Genomic DNA, 19,157 nt, shown 5'->3' with positions numbered 1-19,157 from the left:
TCAACATCAATTTTGTAGGACTGGTCATGTTCAGATGCCTTACTATCATCTTCCAAAGCAACTACTCTATTCCGAACTTAAAAATGGAAAGTGTAATTCTGGTGGTCAACAAAAGAGGTTTAAAGATTCTCTCAAGGCAAGTCTTTAAAAATGTAGTATAAAACCAACAGTTGGGAAACACTGGCCTGCGAGTGCTCCAATTGGAGAACAGCCTTTACCAAAGGTGTCATGGACTTTGAAGACGCTCAAACTCAGAACGACAGGGAGAAACACGCTAAGAGGAAGGCAAATTCTCACCATAATCAAGTAATGCCCGGAAACCTATGTACGCACTGCGGAAGGATGTGTGGGTCCAGAACTGGCCTCCACAGTCACTTACGGACACACCATTAAGACTGTGTTCATGGAAGGCAATCTTACTTGGCTACGAGTGATCACCAAAGAAAAATAAGAAGAAGATAGAAGAGGGGGTATCTTCCTGCATTTGTTTTTTTTTTAATAAAATATTTATTAAGATTTTTTGAAATATTACAGTAAAAATGAAAAAGAAAAGAAAAAAACAAAAACAAAATAAAAACAGTTAAAAACACTCATATTTTCTATTACTTATTTTCCTTTAGCTTATTTCCCGGACCTCCTCATACCTCCCTTTTTTGTATTCCACTTCAATTTATTGGTTCAGCAAATCCTTACCATTAGATTTTAACCCATTTATAACCCTTTTTTCATATTCTCTTAGAGCATTACAGCTGGAAACCCCTTAATTGCTATCCAACACCATTCTATCATTCATTAATTTTACAATATTTCTGTAGATAGTCTTTAAATTTCTTCCAATCTTCTTCCACCGACTCTTCTCCCTGGTCTCGGATTCTGCCAGTCATTTCTGCCTATCTTCCTGCATTTGTTGAACAAAGCAAATTCTCATTTTTAAAAAGTGATTAAAAGTGTGTCAACCAACCCAAGTTAGTCATCTTGGATGGGCATCTTAAGAAGTGTGTGTGTGAATGTGTGTGTGTGTCTGAGAGAGAGAGAGAGAGAGAGAGAGAGAGAGAGAGCAAGCCTTAAAGCAGAGTCACCCCAAATGCAATCACTATGAAAGGAACACACTTTTTGCAAACTTAAAAGTAATTGCAGGCTCTTTAAGCCTAAGGCACCCATCGCTCTGCTCCTTTGACTGTTAGCGGGACGCAGCTCTCAGCCGCCCAGCCGCGCGCACTCGAAGGGGTTAAGGCCGCGGAGCTCTGAATCCTAGAGCGGTCACGGTCACGTGAGCAGAGGAGATGCCAAAGTGAAGGCTCTTTCTTTCCGGTCCTCTCCCTGGGATCGGAGAAGCATCTTTCATTCTCTGCTCGGTCTCTGCAGCTTGGGAAGGACTGAGGGGGTTGCAAATCCCCAGCGAGTGAAATGCAGAGGACTAGAAAGACAGGTGAGCGAGAGAGGCACTGGGGAGAGAGTCCAAGGTTTTGCCAGGTAGCTTTTATTTCTCTCTCTCTTTTTTTTAAGTGCCCTTTCTTCTTTTGCAATCTTGGTGACCTGGAAGCTCTGCTATAGGACAAAAATTCATACGAGGGAGATTTTTTTGTATATGCGCTGCTGCAAAGGAGCAATACAACTTAAAACATAAATAAAATACTTTTGAAACGTTGTAGAGCACAAAGAGTATCTAAACAGCATCTAAAGAGATTTTAAAACAATAGCATGTCCTCACAGCTAATGCAGTTCCTGGCAAGCTTTACCCATCAGATGCCTGGGGGATCAGGAATGTTTTAAAATTCCTTCAGAAAGTTACTGATTTGTGGTGGGGGAGAGATGCACGTCACCAGGGAGAGCATTCCGAAAGGAGGGACGTATCACTGAGAAGGCTGGATGACATGGGTGTTTTGAGAGAATGTTAGACTAGGAGGGCCATTGGCCTCATCCAGCAGCTGCGTGTTTGTCTTTCCTGGTGCTACTATCTGAATTATGAGATGCTGGGGATTGAACCCAAGATCTTCTTCATGCAAGGAATGCGCTCTAGCACTGCGCTATAGCTGCTCCCCATGATAGATAGAGGCTGCAGGGAACTGCCCTGGTCTACAGCACCTGCAGTGCTCCCTGTACTTATAACTGCCATTATCAGAAATGTACCATGAAGGTTTCCATCACTTTGATTGTGAGCACAGCAGGTTAATGGAAGTGGCTAGGAGGGGAAGGTAACACATAATGTATATTGAGTATTTTTGTAGGAGTGGGAAGGTTGTTTGCTTGAAAATCGGATCAGAATTTTGGGGGTTGAGGAAGAAACTAACTGCATGACTGCATTGCATTCATTAAGAGATTCCCATGCATTCTCACCCGCATTACAGTAGGTTGTCTTATTTTCCTTCTATGTACATTTCTTCCATAGTGGCAGAAGGCTATTATAAAGAACACTTGACTCCCTCAAGTTGCTGAAAGGCTCAGATGCTTTGCTGTGTCACTTTGAGCTGATGGATCTTCAAGGATTTAGCAAGAGTGCTGAGGCAGCCCTCAAGGGTTGGTGCTGAAAGAGAGAGCAGCAAACAGCACAACAAGGACAGTCTCCCCCGGGGAGGAGACAACTGTGACGCAAGAGACAGTGACTGGTGGATCTCTGCTAAAGCATGGAACCTGAAATCAAAATGGAGGAGCAGAACGTGGCAGGTCCTGACCCAGAAGAGGGAAAGGGAGGGCAGGCTCTTCCAGAAATGATCAGGGAAGCTCTCTCTGAGAAAACTGAGCAAAATGTGAAACAGGAACCAGATGAAGGGCCATCAAGGAATTGGGATGCCCAGTTGCAGGAGTTCCTCAGTACGCTACAGGCCACATATTCAGAAGGGGAAAACCCACAAGTACCTGAGCTGAGGCAATGGTGTGGTCCTAAAACATCTCAATTACTCTCCCAAAGAAAACTGGATCCTCAAAAGTGGCCCAGATCTTTGTGTGCTTCCCAAATCCAGCCACGACTCATTGGTGAAGCGCAAGAGGACCATGAGACCAATCTGGATGCAGCTTACAGTGGGAAGCAGAAGGCAAGAACTCTGTCTGGGGGTGCTGCCGAGATGGAGAGGCAGCGCCGGTGTTTTCGTGGGCTCTGCTATCAAGAGGCTGATGGGCCTCACAAGCTTTGCAGGCAGCTCCAGGTGCTTTGCCATCAGTGGCTGAAGCCAGAGAGACACACCAAGGAGCAGATCCTGGAACTGGTGACCCTGGAGCAGTTCCTGGCTGTCCTGCCACTGGAGATGCAGAGCTGGGTGAGGGAACGTAACCCAGGGAGCTGTGCCCAAGCAGCGACCCTGGCGGAGGAGTTCCTTCTGAGGCAGAAAGGGGCCAACAGCTGGGGAAAGCAGGTGAGACAACATTTCTAAACTGGTGTCTTTGAGTCACTCTTGGGTCTTCTTGTGTTCACAACCACAAAACCCTAATTGTGCACCCTGACAAGCCAGTGGCTTGGTTGCCAGCAAGAAGGAGCTATTTTAGTTTGGCATGTGAGAGTGCCTTGGAACTGGGGGGTGAGAAGTAGCCTGGTGCTGCTGCTCAGTAGCTGGAGGAGAGTAAGTAGGACAGCTCCCATCATCTCTGATGAAATACAGTTTAATAGAATCCTAGAATTGTAGAGTTGGAAGGGACTCTGGGGGGCATCTAATCCAACCCCATTGCAATTGTTTCCATCATGCATTTGGGTTCTGAGGGCGTGTTCTCTGCCTGATGCTTTAGTTGAGATCCCTGAATTGTTAGGGGTTGAACTGGATGACCCTCAGGGATCCTTCCACCTCTACAATTCTGTAAGTTATCCAAGAACTGCAGGCGGTCTGGCAGCGGTTTTTCATCATTGTAAGTTGCTCTTAAATGCTCTCCCTCTCTGTCTCTTTTCTACACAAGAGGTGGGATAACAGAAGTCCTTGTAAGACTTAAATATGCCTTCCTAAAACATTTTGCCTGCCTCTTATTGTCACTTTAAACCGATTCTCTTAACCTCACCTCTCCAGATCACAGAAGAAGAGTTTGTCAATCTCCCCAAGGCAAACCAGTCTCCCCAGAACACGACAGAGATGCTGCTTTTCACACAGGCTGAACAGGAGGCTGATGGGAGTGTGAACATATTGAGTAAGTCTCTCTGGGGACGGGCTCCCTGAGCACTGTGGGGTTCCTTAAGCAAGTTAGTCTCTGGCTTTCTCACTTTGCCTCATCTAAAATGATGGACTTGTCTTCCCATATCTAAGTCACACCCCACAGACCTGAGGACCATTGTAGAAATGTATTAAATTGCTAAAACTGTCCACAGATGGACTGAGCGTTGGTCGTTGCCCAATCTGGCCTGTGTTAAATAAAGGGCCTATTTCTTCTGTAGGGAACAGGAGATAAAAGTGTGGAGAAGGTGGCTTGTCACCCTAACTGAGAATGATGCACTTGGACTAAGAGCGAGTCAATTTTGAACAGCATTGTAACACCTAGTTAGCTTCATGGGTGAGTGGGGATTTCATCTGGATCTTCCCAGTCCTGGCCTAGGATCTTAACCATGATGCCAACCCACAAAAGCAGGCATTCTGATGATCTGGGCAGATGAGGAGGAATAGTGGGGACCTCCACCTGAAGAGGTGTCTGGGCAGGAGCAGGATGGAGATACTATGGACCCAAATTCATGGTGGTGGTGAACAGGACACACCCCAAAAGAGGAAGCAGCAAAGAGTTGGAGGATGAGGAACTGGAGCAAGCTAGCAGATGCTCTAGTCCTGAACAGAGAGACAGGATTCAGGTGTGGGAGAAACAGTACAACAGACAGTGGATACTATGTCCCTCGAAAGCCTGGTAGAACCCCCTCCTTCTCCGAGGACCAGGCGATTCCTTCATATCTTAGAGCTGAAGGCTAAACAGAGACAGAAATATTCTGTCACCATAGGCAGCCAGGAGGGGTTTGGAAGCTGCAAGGGGGTGGAGTGGGCACTCTCAGTAACATCTCAAGACTGAAGACAGCATAATCCATAGTCTCTCTGTGTATTCTGTTGAATTAAATTAAAGAACTATCAGAAGTTCTCTGTGTCTCTGATTTCACTGGCAGCTAGCCTGGAAGTCGTGACATTCCTGATGGTTCATGCAATCTGGGTTTCTGAAGCCGCCTTCCACAAAGAAGGGGTAAATTTCTAGAGTAGAACATTGAAGGGGGCAGGAGGAGTTACCAATTTCCCAAGGATACCACAGAGCAGATGGAAAGAGATAAGCTATAATAATAGTAATAATAATAATAATAATAATAATAATAATAATAATAATAATAATAATTATTATTATTATTATTATTATTTTATTTGTTTATTTGCCCCAGCCACTCTGGATGACTTCCAACAAATATTAAAAGATAATAATACATAAACATTAAAAAGCTTCCCCCTACTGGTCTACCTTCAGATGTCTTCTAAACGTTATATAATTACTCATCTCCTTGAAATCTGATGGGAGGGCATTGAAGGTGCTTTGTGCTTTGTTACCTACTTCCTTAATTTTAGCACAATGCCTGATTCCTGTCTGGCTTCTCCCCTTTCTTCCAGAAGGTGGTGGGTGGCTCAGGAAAAGCGAGGATCAGAATCCTTTGCTGGAGAGACCTGAGCAACTGGAGCGACTGAAGACATCGCTGAAAACAGCCACAGAGAAGGATTTCCTGCATCAGCGTGAAGCTAATGGGAACCAACATGTAGCGGAAAGGCAGAATGGAAATAACAACAAAGAAAATGGAATTGATCCATTTGTTCTCCAACAAAGTGTTTGCAAAGGTGCCAATGAACCCGTCATCCAGCAGGATAAGGAGGAGGCAAAATATGACAAATTTGGGGAAAACTTTGTGGGAAGGTCACTCCTTACTACGCATGAGAGTGTTGATGCAGAGGAGAAGCCATACCAGTGTTGGCACTGTGGGAAAAGCTTTAGTAGCAGCTCGGATCTTGTGACGCACGAGAGGACCCATGTGGGTGAGAAACTGTACAAATGTTCCCACTGCGGCGAAAGTGAGAGAACCCACACAGGACAGAAGCCACATAAGTGCTCACACTGTGGAAATACCTTTGGCTGGAACTCTCAAGAGGGGCTCCTCGCAGGAGAGAAGCCTTACACATGTTCTGAGTGTGGGAAAAGCTGCAGTCAGAGATCAGACCTCCTTAAACACCAGAGAACCCACACTGGCGAGAAACCTTACAAATGCTCAGCCTGTGGGAAAAACTTTAGAAACAGCTCAGGCCTCAAAGTACATCAGAGAATCCACACAGGTGAGAAGCCATATAAATGTTCGCACTGTGGGAAGTGCTTCAGTTGGAGCTCACACTTCATATCTCACGAGAGGATCCATACGGGGGTGTGCTCCTACTGCGGGAAAAGCTTTGGCCAGAAATCCGAACTCATTGAACATGAGAAGACCCACACAGCAGATGAGTTGTTTGCGTGTTATGCCTGTGGGAAAACTTTTGAAGTCAGTTTGGAACTGGTGGCACACGTGCGAACCCACAAAGAGAAGCCGTTTGAATGCTCGGTCTGTGGGAAAACCTTCAGAAACAGTTTGCAGCGCATCGCGCATCAAAAGGTCCACACAGGAGAGAAGCAGCATAAATGTTCCCACTGTGGGAAAAGCTTTAGCCAGAGACAGAGCCTTATTATTCATGAGAGAATCCATACAGGAGAGAAGCCACACAAGTGCTTAGTCTGTGGGAAAAATTTCCGAAATGTCCCGAATCTTAAATCGCATGAGAGGACCCACACAGGAGAAAAACCATACAAATGCTCCCACTGCGACAAATGCTTCCGGTGGAGTTCCCACCTTGTATTGCATGAGAGAATTCACACGGGAGAGAAGCCCTACAGATGCGCAGACTGCGGGAGAACCTTTGACAGGAGGTCGAACCTTCTTGTCCATGTGAGAATCCACACAGGGCAGAGGCCATACATCTGTTCAGACTGTGGGAAAAGTTTCACCTCAAGCTCTGTTCTCCTTCGACATCAGAAAATTCACGTAGGAGAGGATGTTTGTAGGTGCTCTGAATGTGGGAAAACATTCAGGCAGCGGTCAGACCAGGCAGAGAAGGCGTCAAAATGTTCCGAGTGCGTCAGAAGCAATTACTTCAGCTCGGATCTTGTCAAACGCACACGGACTTGTGTGGATGAAAAGCCATTCAAATGTTCGGTCTGTGGAAAAACTTTTAGGAACAGCTCACACCTCCTTACTCATCAGAGCGTCCACACAGGAGTTCAACCGTATCAGTGTTCAGACTGTGGGCGAAACATCGTCAGGCGGCCCAATCTCCTAGCGCCCATAAGTGACCAGGCAGGGCAGAAACCCTATAAATGTTCCAGCTGCAAGGAAGGTTTTAACTAGAGATCAGTTCTCATGAGAACTTGGAAAAATTTGATATTGAATCTGCTTCTTTTCACCTCCCTTACCTTTTTCTTTCTTTCTGTACCTTTAAAAACTAAATATACCTTGTGTTTACCATCCTCTTGTTGGGGGCCACAGAAGCTGGTGGCTTTAAATAAATAATACTCCATTAGGAGAGAAACCAGGTTTGTAGATAGCATATATGCTCTGCAGACTATGGAAACAGTTTCCTCCAAGGGATGACCTTAAAGAATTAGTTTTGTTTTTATTGGCAATCACAAGGATGCAAATTGGTGGGAAACTTATGGCCCTTTAAATGTGATTGGACTACAGTTCCCATCAACCCCAGCCAGGATGGCCAATGGTGAGGCAGTTTTAGTCCAGAAAGTTCTGGAAAGCCACAGATTCCCCGTCCGCACTATTAACAAAGGCAAAGCCTCCCCACTTAATCACATTGTTTTTTCTAGAATTGGGATGTTATTGCTATGGGGAAAATACTCCTTCGTATCCCAGATACAGCAACTCTGGCAGATTCTATTAAGAACTGGGCTTTGCAAATTCATATATTCTATTACATTTTTTAAATAGTTTAGGATCCATTAGTGTACCATTTCACTTAGAGATTTCAGGAAGCCTTCTCCAATACTCTTTCCTAAGGCCTAGGAACTTGCTCCTTGAAACAAGCAGACGAAAAAAGAGTAAAGCTGTGATTGTCGGAATAATTTTTTACTGATAACCATCATCATGTGAGTTGTCTGAACTTGTGCAAAATGGCAGCGTTCAGACACCCCTGTTCTTCCATCCTCTATCTCTTTTTCATCAGTTGCCGTAAGCATTGTTGGGCTGATATTGCCTTCAAGCATGGATGTGATTTACACTATAATGATACTATGTGAAACAGGATGATTAAAAAGCAGGCATGTGATGTATGAGGTCTAAAAGGCTAGCTCCAGAAAAAGCTTTTGCTCTCACTAGAGTGCCTATTAGGACGGTGGAAGCCGAAGTTGCTTGTGGGGGTCATTCTTTTACACAACTGTTTATCAATTATTTTTTCCCCATCCCTGGTAAAGACCCCAGTGTTTGAAGTGCATTGGGATTCATATCCAGACACCCAAAATGTCGCCATGGGGTGTGCGCCTGTCTGGTATCCCATCCAGCCATGCCCCTTTTCCAGGATACTCTATTACATCTCTCCCCACTTCCAGTTTTCCATTTTTCACCTGCAGTGGAATATCTTGCAACCTTTCCGTGCTGCGTTTGGGGTTCCCCCGCCCCAATGTTTTTGCCTGCTTTTTCCCCTGAACTTGCCAACACGTCCCTCTTGTGCAAAGATAGCATTGTTTTGGCTACATGAGGTTTTGCACTTAGAGAGTGAGCTCCCTATTGGTGTATAGAATTTGAATAAACTTGTCTTTTGCACCTGTTGCATTTTGTCTCCCTTTTCCTGCTTTTTGGTGCTGCACTTTGAATGTGTTTTGTCCAGCAGAAGACGGACAGGAGGGTTCTCAAAGACAGCACCTGCCTTGTCTTAACAACAGAAAAGAACAAGGCAGTTGATGCAGTTTCCTTCCTTTAGGCTTGATTACTTTCCTTTGAAACTGCTTTCCCTGCAACCTTTCCTTGGTGTGAATGGGAGGGTCCCTGCAGCTGTTTAGAGAAGGGCTGTAGCTCAGGGGTATAACATCTGTTTTGCATGTAGAAGGTCCCTGGTTCAATCCCTGGTACATTATTGAATTATATCGCTGCTGTAACTTGAATTTTTTACATATATAATTGTAGAAGGGACAACGTGGATCATCTTGGACAACCCCCAGCCGTGCAGGATTGGAACCCACAGCCCTGAGATTAAAAGTCTAATGCTCTACCGACTGAGCTAAACTTCTTCTATTAATAAAAAATAAAAAATATCCAGCAGCAGTAGAACAGACGAAGTGTAAAAACAGAATAGACTGCAAGCAGTAGCATCTGTTTCTGATATTAACAGCCCAGGAAGAATACTCTGGCTTCACCTCAGTTTGAATAAATCACCTTTTACTAAAGATTTCTGCAGGGAGGAGCATTTATAAGTTTCTAACTGATTTTTTCCAGGTCCTGCTTCAGTAGGACTGGGAGTAAAAACAGTCCAAGAAGAACTGAGTAAATGAAAAACATATAATGAAGGTGCCAAAATGACCTGTCCAGTATTAATACAGGGCTGTGGCCTGAGGGGTGCAGTCCCTTTTGTTTGTGGGAGGGTGAAGAGGGGATTTCAAAAAATGCTTTAAGTATCTCCAGCCTCCTGTCTCTGTCTTATTGTATGTCTTCATAATCCAGCTCTCCCAAGTCGCTCTTTGGGTTCCATTTGTTGTAAGCGTCGCCTGTAGCAACGGGGCCTGCAGGCATTCCAGAAGCCAGACCCCTCACACCAGCTTGCCTTCCCTTTGGCCTTGGTGGTAGAGGAGGGTGAAAACTCAGGATGGTGGCGGCTGGACTTGCAGCTGGGAAGCGGCCGTGGTGCTTGGTCTGTGGGGATCATTTCCCATTAAGCAACCAGTCATGTTGAGGAAACAGTGTTACTCAGGTTGATGTTGGGGCTGCCAGCTCTCAACCCCACGCACTCCACCAGCACTTCTGTATCGGAGGCAGAAGTTCAACAGGTGAATAAGGTTGCTGCCCACAGGCAATCCTAGAAAACAGCTTTTCTTCAGGATTCCAACCAAGCCGGCCTCTGGGTGTAGATATCAACATTTAAAGAGAAAAGAAGATGTGAATTTATTCCAAGGCTTGTTTTGAGCTGGGGGTGGGTGTTATTCCAGCTTGTAGCTTTTTCCCAAAACTTACTCCTGTTCCTTTTATAGTACAGTAGTACCTCGGGGTACAGACGCTTCAGGTTACAGACGCTTCTGGTTACAGACTCTGCTAACCCAGAAATAGTACCTCGAGTTAAGAACTTTGCTTCAGGATGAGAACAGAAATTGTGTGGCAGCAGCGGGAGGCCCCATTAGCTAAAGTGGTACCTCAGGTTAAGAACAGTTTCAGGTTAAGAACGGACCTCCAGAACGAATTAAGTTCTTAACCTGAGGTACCACTGTAGCTGGAGAAGAACAGTACACAAAGCATTTCTGTCTCTTGACAGCTGTTTATTATGCTGCCTTTCCTCCAGAGAGCTTAGTACTGCGAGCATTGTGCTTCACTCACTTCCAATTTAATTAAATTAATTAATTAGAACATTATATAAGCCCTTCATCAGGAAGCCGCCAAGGTGGGAAATGCACCCAAATTAAAACAAATATTAAAAAACCTCCAATGAAGGAGAGTCTGTTCCACTGTCTAACAGCTCTTACTGTCAGAAAGTTCTTCCTGAGGTTTAGTTGGAATCTAAGGAAACCATTGGTTTGAGTTCTACCCTTTGGAGCAGAGGGGAACAAGCTTGCCCCATCTTCCATGTGACATTTGAGATATTTAAAGATGGCTAGCCTATCTCCTCTCAGTCTCCTCTTTTCCAGGCTAAACATACCCAGCTCCTTCAACCCTTCCTCATCAGGCTTGGTTTCCAGATCTTTGATCATCTTGGTTGCCCTCCTCTGCACACTTTCCAGCTTATCAATATCCTCCTTAAATTGTGGTGCCCAGAACTGGACACAGTATTCCAGGTGTGGTCTGATCAAGGAAGAGTAGAATGGTACTATAACTTCCTTTAAAAGGGATGCGGGTGGCGCTGTGGGTTAAACCACAGAGCCTAGGATTTGTCGATCAGAAGGTTGGCAGTTCGAATCCCCGCACCGGGATGAGCTCCCGTTGCTCAGTCCCTGCTCCTGCCAACCTAGCAGTTCAAAAGCATGTCAAAGTGCAAGTAGATAAATAGGTACCGCTCCGGTGGGAAGGTAAACGACATTTCCGTGCGCTGCTCTGGTTCGCCACATGCTGGCCACATGACCCGGAAGCTGTATGCCGGCTTCTTCGGCAAAGAAAGCGAGATGAGCGCTGCAACCCCAGAGTCAGCAACGACTGGACCTAATGATCAGGGGTCCCTTTACCTTTACAGTGGTAGCTCGGGTTAAGTACTTAATTCGTTCTAGAGGTCTGTTCTTAACCTGAAGCACCACGTTAGCTCTGGCCGCCGTGCCACCAGAGCACCATTTCTGTTCTCATCCTGAAGCAAAGTTCTTAACCCGAGATACTATTTCTGGGTTAGCGGAGTCTGTAACCTGAAGCGCATGTAACCTGAGGTACCACTGTATAACTTCCTTTGATCTGGGTACTGCAGCCTAGAATAGCATTAGCTGGTGGTCCACTAAGACCCCTACTGGCAAGCCAGGTGTCTCCCCATCTTATATTGGTTCCCTACTGCAGAAAAGGTGAAATTTGCATTCATTGTTCCGCCCTCTTTCTCCTCTAGCCCCGCCCACTGATGCTATGTGACCCGACTCAGCTCAAGCGAATGCAACCCTTAGGCTGAAAAGGGTTCCTCTCTCTTGCTTTAGCGTCTCCTACGCATAGCCCAAAGGGGGTGGGGGTGGTTAAATGCACCGAGATGTCTTTCCTAGAGGGACCCAGCAAGGCACAACAGATGCAAAAACTCGGAGGACCGCTCTTCCGGCTTCCTCTCCTTGCAGCTGCATGCATCTCTTTTAACTTCTGCATATATATGTATATTTATTTCTAGTCTGGAAACAGCTGCAAGATCGCCAGATTCCAGATCGCCAGAAGAGTGCAATGCAACGGCTGCAAAGGGAAGGTGAGTTTCACGGAAGGAGGGAAAGAATTCAGAGAAAGCGGAATGTTTGCGGGGTGGACCGCAGAAAATCCATGCTTGCAGAGAAGGAGCTTTGCAAAATAGAGGCACTTTAAAGTCACTTCCCCCCGCCAGATCAGAAGGCGCCCCCTTTCACTGGCACCAGCGGGGTATAGGGAGGTATACAAAGTTAATAAGTTGTTGTTGTTGTTTCAGTGGGACCAGGATCAAAGCTGTAGGGGTGGTGAGGAAAAGGAAGAGAGAGGCTCTGGGTGCGATGCTTGTTGCAACCAGCCATTTCCAAGGGGGGTTGCAAGCAGCAGGAACATTGGAAGCTGCTGTGCACTGAGTCAGACCATTGGTCCAGCTAGCTCAGTCGTGTCTGCACACTGACAGGCAGCAGCTTCCAAGGATCTCTACCATTCCTACCCGGAGATACTTGGGGGGTAGAATCTGGAACCTTCTGTGTGCAAAGGAGATGTTCTTCCACTGAGCTATGACCTTTCCCCAACAGAAAGCGTTGTTTATGAATAAACAACGTGGGGTGGGGTGGTTGAGCAAGAATTGAGTTCCCTTACCTTTTCAGAATTAAATAATTGGGGTTTTTTTGTCTGGGAGGAGCTGAAATGGATAATACCCCCAATGCCTGAGCAAAAGAAATATCACCTTGGCCATTTCTAATCCAGATCACTGTCTGCTTGAGTTTATTAATCACATCTTATATTTTGGCCCAGCACCTGGGTTGTGTGTGTCTGTGGCACTGCGACTAGGCCCGAAATAAAATAAATAAATAATCAAACAAACTTTGTGGTGAACTCCCCCATAAAAAAGCACTGATTAATAGTAAGGAAATAAAAAGAGCCCTGATCCAGCAGAACTTCACGTTCTTATTTCTTCATGAGGCCTGTTGCCATCATACTTTGCTTGCAGGCAGGACCCTGTATGTATGTGTCAGGCACCTGAGTGAAAAGGATGCTGAACTACGCAGACTTTTGGTCTGATCCATCCATCCATCCGTCTGCTTGTCTTGCAGGGTAGAGGCTGCCCCAGTCGAAAGAGAGGGATCATTTACTGCACCTGCTTCTCTTTGACAGACAGGCAACATCAATGGCTGCTAGCTCTGGGGGCTATGTTATCAGTCCACTGTCAGAGGCAGTGTTTGCCAGCTGCTGGGAGTCGATACTGTACTAGATGGACCATAGACCCAGTCCAGAAGGCTTGTCTTATGTTCTTATGCTGTCTGGTCTCCCCAGACAGGGCATATTATTGCTAGATTGCTGTCCTTGTGACTAGTTAAATAGTTACCTGATGAGGGGCTGATAAACCTTCCTCCGCAACAGATTGCTTTCAACACCTTTGGGAGGAAGGTGGTGAAATGAGGTCAAAGATTTGTTGTTGTTGTTGTGACATTGATTGTTAATTCGCAGGGCAGAAAGAAATAAAAACAGAGAAGCAGGACTCCGATGGATCTGAAAAGGGGGACAAGCCAGAGGGGGGTGAAACAGACTGTCATGTCACCCAGGTGGGGACCAGCACAGAACTTCTGGCTGGGATGGCTCCAAAGCCAATTAAGCAGGAACCTGAGGAGGAGCTGCAGCCGTGCTGGGAGGCCCAGTGGCAGGAGTTCCTGAAGACCATGCAGGCCCCTTGCTTAGGATGGAGACCCTCACAGCTGTCTCTGCCCCACTCAGGGGAAGGCCCAAAGGAATTCCGGGCCTCCTCTTGGCCGAGAAGAGGGTGTGCCACCCCAGTTCTCCCCAGCCTTCCTAGAGAAGCCCTCCAGAAGGCCTATGAAAGCAGCTCAGATCCCCCTGCAAGAGTGAAAGAAGAGATGATGGAGGAGGACGAGCCCATTGGCCTGGAGACTCGGTGCCAGTGCTTCCGGCGGTTCTGCTACTGGGAAGCCGAGGGGCCCCGCGAGGTGTGCAGGCGGCTCCAGGGGCTTTGCCGCCAGTGGCTGAGGCCAGAGAGGCACAGCAAGGAGCAGATCCTAGAACTGGTGACCCTGGAGCAGTTCCTAGCTGTCCTGCCCCAGGAAATGCAGAGCTGGGTCAGGGAAGGTTGCCCACAGACTTGCGCCCAGGCGGTGGCCCTGGCGGAGGATTTCCTGCTGAAGCTGGAGAGGAGAGAAGAACCGGTGAGTGCATTCGGCTTGGACTCAATCCTGAAGACTTATGCAGGAAATCCATCCTACTCTTGGATGTAATTAATCTCTCTATCAGGTTGCACATCATTCCTCTCTGTGCCATTGTGCAGGTGGGGAGTAGTTAAATCAGGGGTGTGGAAACTGAATCATAGCTCCTTGAGGTATGATTTTCATCAGATCTCAAGGACCACGTCTCCCCATATGAAGCAACCTAGACCCTGTGATCATCATCAGAGGCCCTTCTTTGCGTATCTTCTCTGCAAGAGGTCCGCAGTGTGACAACACAAGAACAGGTCTTTTCTGTGGTGGCTCCCCATTTGTGGGATGCTCTCCCCAGGGCGCCTCGTCTGGCACCTCCATTACATACAGACAAAAACAAGTCCTCTTTTCCCAGGCCTTTGACTACAGACGAATGCCTCGCAAGACGGAAAACCCGCTAGACGAAAGGGTTTTCCGTTTTGGAGGTGCTTCGCAAAACGAATTTCCTATGGGCTTGCTTCGCAAGACGACAATGTCTTGCGAGTTCCTGCGGGGGGTTTTTCCTCCCCCCCCCTTTTCCCAAGCCGCTAAGCCGCTTATCAGCTGATCCGCTAAGCCGCTTAACAGCTGATCCGCTAAGCCGCTAATAGCGCTAATCCGCTAAGCCGCTAATGGGCTTGCTTCGCAAGACGAAAAAAACCGCAATACGAAGAGACTCGCGGAACGGATTCTTTTCATCTTGCGAGGCACCACTGTAATTAAGCAATCTATAGCCTCTTAAACTGTGGGGGGATTGTTTTTGTTTGTTATTATGGTGTGTCTCCTTATATTTTTATACTATAAACCACCCTGTGATCTTCAGATGGGCAGTACAGAAATTTAATAAATCACCATCCCTGATGGTTGGCATGTGCTGGCTGGGGCTGATGGGAATTGGAATCCAATCGGGAGGACCACAGATTCCTCACCCCTGAGTTAAAGGAGCCCTCCCTGTGCAGAGGCAGTCTTCCTTTGTAATACCAGGTTGCTGGGATAAACAATGGAGGCAGGTGAAGTTTTTAATACCCTTTTGTTTAAAAGGGACATTTGGTTGCCTGCTGTGCTTATTATTATTATTATTTACATTATTATCCCATCTTGCCTCGCAGGAGCTCAAGGTGGCTTACACAGTCCTCCTCACAACAACCCTGTGAGGTAGGTTAGGGTGAGAGTAAACAAATGGCCCAAGCTCACCCAATGAGCTTCATGGCTGAGTGGGGATTTGAACTCTTATCTCGCAGGTCCAACACTAACCGTTACACCACAACGACTCATCGATACAGTGGTACCTCGGGTTACATACGCTTCAGGTTACATACGCTTCAGGTTACAGACTCCGCTAACCCAGAAATATTACCTCGGGTTAAGAACTTTGCTTCAGGATGTGAACAGAAATTGTGCAGCGGCGGCACAGCGGCAGCAGGAGGCCCCATTAGCTAAAGTAGTGCTTCAGGTTAAGAACAGTTTCAGGTTAAGAACGGACCTCCAGAACGAATTAAGTGCTTAACCTGAGGTACCACTGTAGTTATCTGCTATATAGATAAGCCTTTCCCAGCCTGTGGTCCTCAAGACGGCAACTCTTGCAGGTGCTGCTCCACTACGTCTCCCATCACCTTCGGCCTGGCTGGGGCTGATGGGAGTTGGCCTGATCTAGCAGGGCTGTTTTCTGAATGGTATCCCCTGTTCAGTTTCAGGAGCTGGAGCCTTTCGAGCGGGTGATTGTTAATTCCCCCAAGGCAGAAAAGGACCCCTCGGACACCGAAGAGTTGCAGCTCCCCATGGCGGTTGAGCAGGACAGCGATGGGGAGGCAAACTTGCTCAGTAAGTGTTGCTGGAAGAGAAGAGCCTGGGGCTGATGGAACGGGCTCATATTGGAACCAGATCTGAGGAAGAGAGAGGCATTCCCTTAGGAGAAGCCCATTCCTCAGGGGATGGGGATGAACACCTATCTTCTCATGCCAAGGATACTTCTCCAGTGGGTGGAGGGTTTGTGGTAGTGGGCGATTTGATGATTAGGAATATAGATCATGCTGCATTTGCAAGAAATCTATATTTTAATGCACACTTTGGAACTCACTGCCTGTTGACGTCAGGCAGGTGCCTTCACTGTACTCCTTTCAGTGCCAGCTAAAAACATTGTTGAGGCAAGCCTATGAAGACATGTTGAATTTTAACCTGTTTTTTAACTCATTGATTTCAGTTATTTTTGAGGGTTTTAAATTGTTGTTTTAAACTCTCTTCTTCCTGATAGTTTCGTTGTTTTATTCTTTTTGTAAACCTCTTTGAGGGTTCTCCCCCTGCAGTCGTGGTTGTATACAGTTTACAAAATAAAATGATAAAATATTGAAGACAGATATACTGACTTTTTCTACCCCCTGCCTAATTTTTTAGCCTTCTTTCATGCCATCCCCTGCCACTGCTCCATGTTTTTTTCTAAATGGAAAAACCTCAAATTCTTTAAACCAGTGGTTCCAAAACTTTTTCAGGCGATCACCCCCTTGATTCCATAAACTCATATGACTCCAGTGTTCCCTATCCTATAAAAAGCATTCTTCAGAATAGTGGTTTGCACAAGCCACAAAAATGACAGAAACACAATAAGGTTCTAAACAGCAACAATCAATTGTGCATTTATTCAAAATCCAGTTAAAACTATTTAATTACTTCAACAAAATGGATGAACTTGATCCAGTAATCTCAGCTTTTCAAAGTCTGATAGACACCCCCAGGGCCGGAACTGCCACCCACTTGCCTCTTAGCCCCCCTCCCCAGCACTGCCAACATTGGGCACTATTCCTTTAGACCCACATTCTTGTTCTCTCTTTGTTTTATTAGGTGATGGGCAGCTTAGCGAGAATGAGGAGGAGAATCGTCAGCTGGAGAGACGTGAGCAAGCTGAAGCAAGCTGGGCGCCCAGAGAAAAAACCCGAGGGGAATTTACCCAGGATTCTCTGTTTGTTTCTGGAACTGAGAAGAAGGAGAAGAATCTTCATGTAGAAAGACCCAAGGGAGTGGAACTTAGCGAGATCTCCTTGGAAAAGGGTAATGGGGCTTTGTTCCAGGTGTCTGAAGGGCCTGCAAGTCGGCAGGGGGTGGAGAAGCACCAGGAAGACCCTCTGGGAAACACCCTGAGGAAAGGCGTTGACTGCAGAGAAGAAGATGCTCCACGCTTCAACAAAAACCCCTCCCAAGAGAGAATCCCCGATGAGAAGGCAGAGTGCAGGAAAAGCTTCACCCAGAGCCCCGACGTAACTCGTCCGGAGAAGGCGCCATCGTACGAGTGCTCCTACTGCGGGAAGAGGTGGCCTTGCCAGTCCCAGCTGCGCCGGCACGTGAAGATCCACACGGGGGAGCGGCCCCACAAATGCACGGACTGCGGGAAAAGCTTCAGCACCAGCTCCAACCTCAGCCAGCACAAGCGGGTCCACACTGGGGAACGGCCCTACAGCTGCAAAGACTGTGGGAAAAGCTACCGGCGCCGAGCGTCGCTGCTCCAGCACGAGCGGGAGACCTGCCGGAAGGGTAGCCACTTAAACGCCCCGGCACTGGGTTACGTGGTCCTGGGCAACTGCACTTTGCTGTGCATGAAAAAGTCGGCGCAGGGCGGGAGGAACCGCGTGATCGCGCCAAAGGGAGGGGAGGCTCCCCTAGCCGCTCAGCCCTTAAATACGTTGACGGGATATGTGCCGGAAAGTAGCCATCCCAATGATTAGAGCACAAGGGGGTGGGGGCAGGGGCAGGACAGAGAAATCCTTCGAAGAGCGTGGTTGGAGCTTTATTTAGGAATCGACAGCGGCAGGAAACGCGCCCTTTGTGATGCCGACTCCCTGTGGCAGCTCAGCGTGTAGAAACCTGTCCTATCTAAAGAGTTTGGCCTATAGAGGAAGGGTGAGAGCAACCAAGGAGCGCAACTCAGATGCACTGAAAAGGTGTGGTTTGTTGGGCCTGACGCATTACTGAGTGGGAACGATTTTCCATTGCTTTTAATGCAGAGTGAAAACATGCTGGCCCTGATAACATCATACGTCAGGAATGCACTGAAAACATTGTTGGGACTTCAGCTCCCCATCAGCTATAACCAAAATGGCCAGAAGGGAGCTGCTGGTCCAGCAACATGTAGAAGGCACCACATTGGCGATTCCCACCACACGTTTTCAAAAAGCAAGATCTGCCCCATCAAGCAAAACACACTAGCCATGTACGGGTGGTCTGCCAGGCACTTAACAAGCAGCCTTGGTTTTGCAGGCCCCAGCAGGCCACCGTACATGGGCTGTGTAACATCTGGGCTCACTCAGCTGATGGGCGAAGAATGTGTGTGTCACGTGTTGTGCAGGCTTCAAATGCAGTATGCGACAGGAGTGGGTCTGGAAGTGTGTTTGGATTGTGAAAATGCCACAAAACCTTGGTCAGTGAGCACAAGTCTTACCTACGTGCAGGAATTATATAAATATTCTGTTTGAGAGAAACATCAGCTGTTGCATTTGTCTTTTATTCAGTATCAGAAAATAAACCCTGGGAGATCAACCAAAAGGGAGACTGTTATTGGGAAAGTGAAATTCTGTCTTTTAATTCCTTAAGAGGAGGATTGGGGGGGGAATTCTTAAAAAAGGGTTTTAGTTTTCATCAGCTCAAGCTGGATGTCAAATTGCAACCCTCCACACTACAGTGAAATCTCCTAAAATTTGAGTTATGAGATAGAGGTGATTCCGAGCTTCAGTCATGATCAGCAACTCCATCAGGGATAGGAAAACCTTTGCCCCTCCTGATGTTGCTGAGCTACAACTTCCCTCATCTCCGTAAGCATCCTTGCAGGTAGACTGAACAGCTATACCAAGACTGGACCAAAACCTTCAGTGGCATTTCTCAGCCTTTTTAGTTAACTGCCAATTATTTGTTTTGGCTGAGACTGGCTTTGTACAACA

General features: G+C 46.9%; 2 protein-coding genes across 4 annotated transcripts; both read left to right on the top strand.

Annotated features, from left to right (window-relative positions):
* Positions 1 to 1,297: 1,297 nt before the first annotated feature.
* LOC310701142 (uncharacterized protein) lies at positions 1,298 to 8,785 on the top strand. 2 transcript variants are annotated; one of them, XM_083491487.1, is made up of 4 exons: positions 1,298 to 1,429; positions 2,390 to 3,350; positions 3,990 to 4,107; positions 5,547 to 8,785. In XM_083491487.1, the coding sequence occupies exons 2-4, from the start codon at positions 2,625 to 2,627 to the stop codon at positions 7,355 to 7,357; spliced, it is 2,655 nt and encodes an 884-aa protein (XP_083347613.1). In that variant the 5' UTR covers positions 1,298 to 1,429; positions 2,390 to 2,624; the 3' UTR covers positions 7,358 to 8,785. The 2 variants fall into 2 exon arrangements, with proteins under 2 accessions (XP_083347613.1, XP_083347614.1); XM_083491488.1 differs by lacking the exon at positions 1,298 to 1,429 and adding an exon at positions 1,454 to 1,473.
* A 943-nt stretch (positions 8,786 to 9,728) lies between these two features.
* LOC310701409 (uncharacterized protein) lies at positions 9,729 to 18,701 on the top strand. 2 transcript variants are annotated; one of them, XM_083492218.1, is made up of 5 exons: positions 9,729 to 9,993; positions 12,003 to 12,074; positions 13,504 to 14,208; positions 15,924 to 16,056; positions 17,071 to 18,701. In XM_083492218.1, the coding sequence occupies exons 1-5, from the start codon at positions 9,922 to 9,924 to the stop codon at positions 17,946 to 17,948; spliced, it is 1,860 nt and encodes a 619-aa protein (XP_083348344.1). In that variant the 5' UTR covers positions 9,729 to 9,921; the 3' UTR covers positions 17,949 to 18,701. The 2 variants fall into 2 exon arrangements, with proteins under 2 accessions (XP_083348344.1, XP_083348345.1); XM_083492219.1 differs by having other exon boundaries at positions 9,730 to 9,993; positions 13,499 to 14,208.
* The last annotated feature ends 456 nt before the right edge of the window (positions 18,702 to 19,157 follow it).

This window comes from Podarcis liolepis (genome assembly GCF_965112155.1).
Source record: "Podarcis liolepis genome assembly, chromosome: 2".
Taxonomy (NCBI): Eukaryota; Metazoa; Chordata; class Lepidosauria; order Squamata; family Lacertidae; genus Podarcis; species Podarcis liolepis.
Note: the sequence above shows the minus strand (reverse complement) of the source record. Positions and strands in the feature narration are given on the sequence as shown.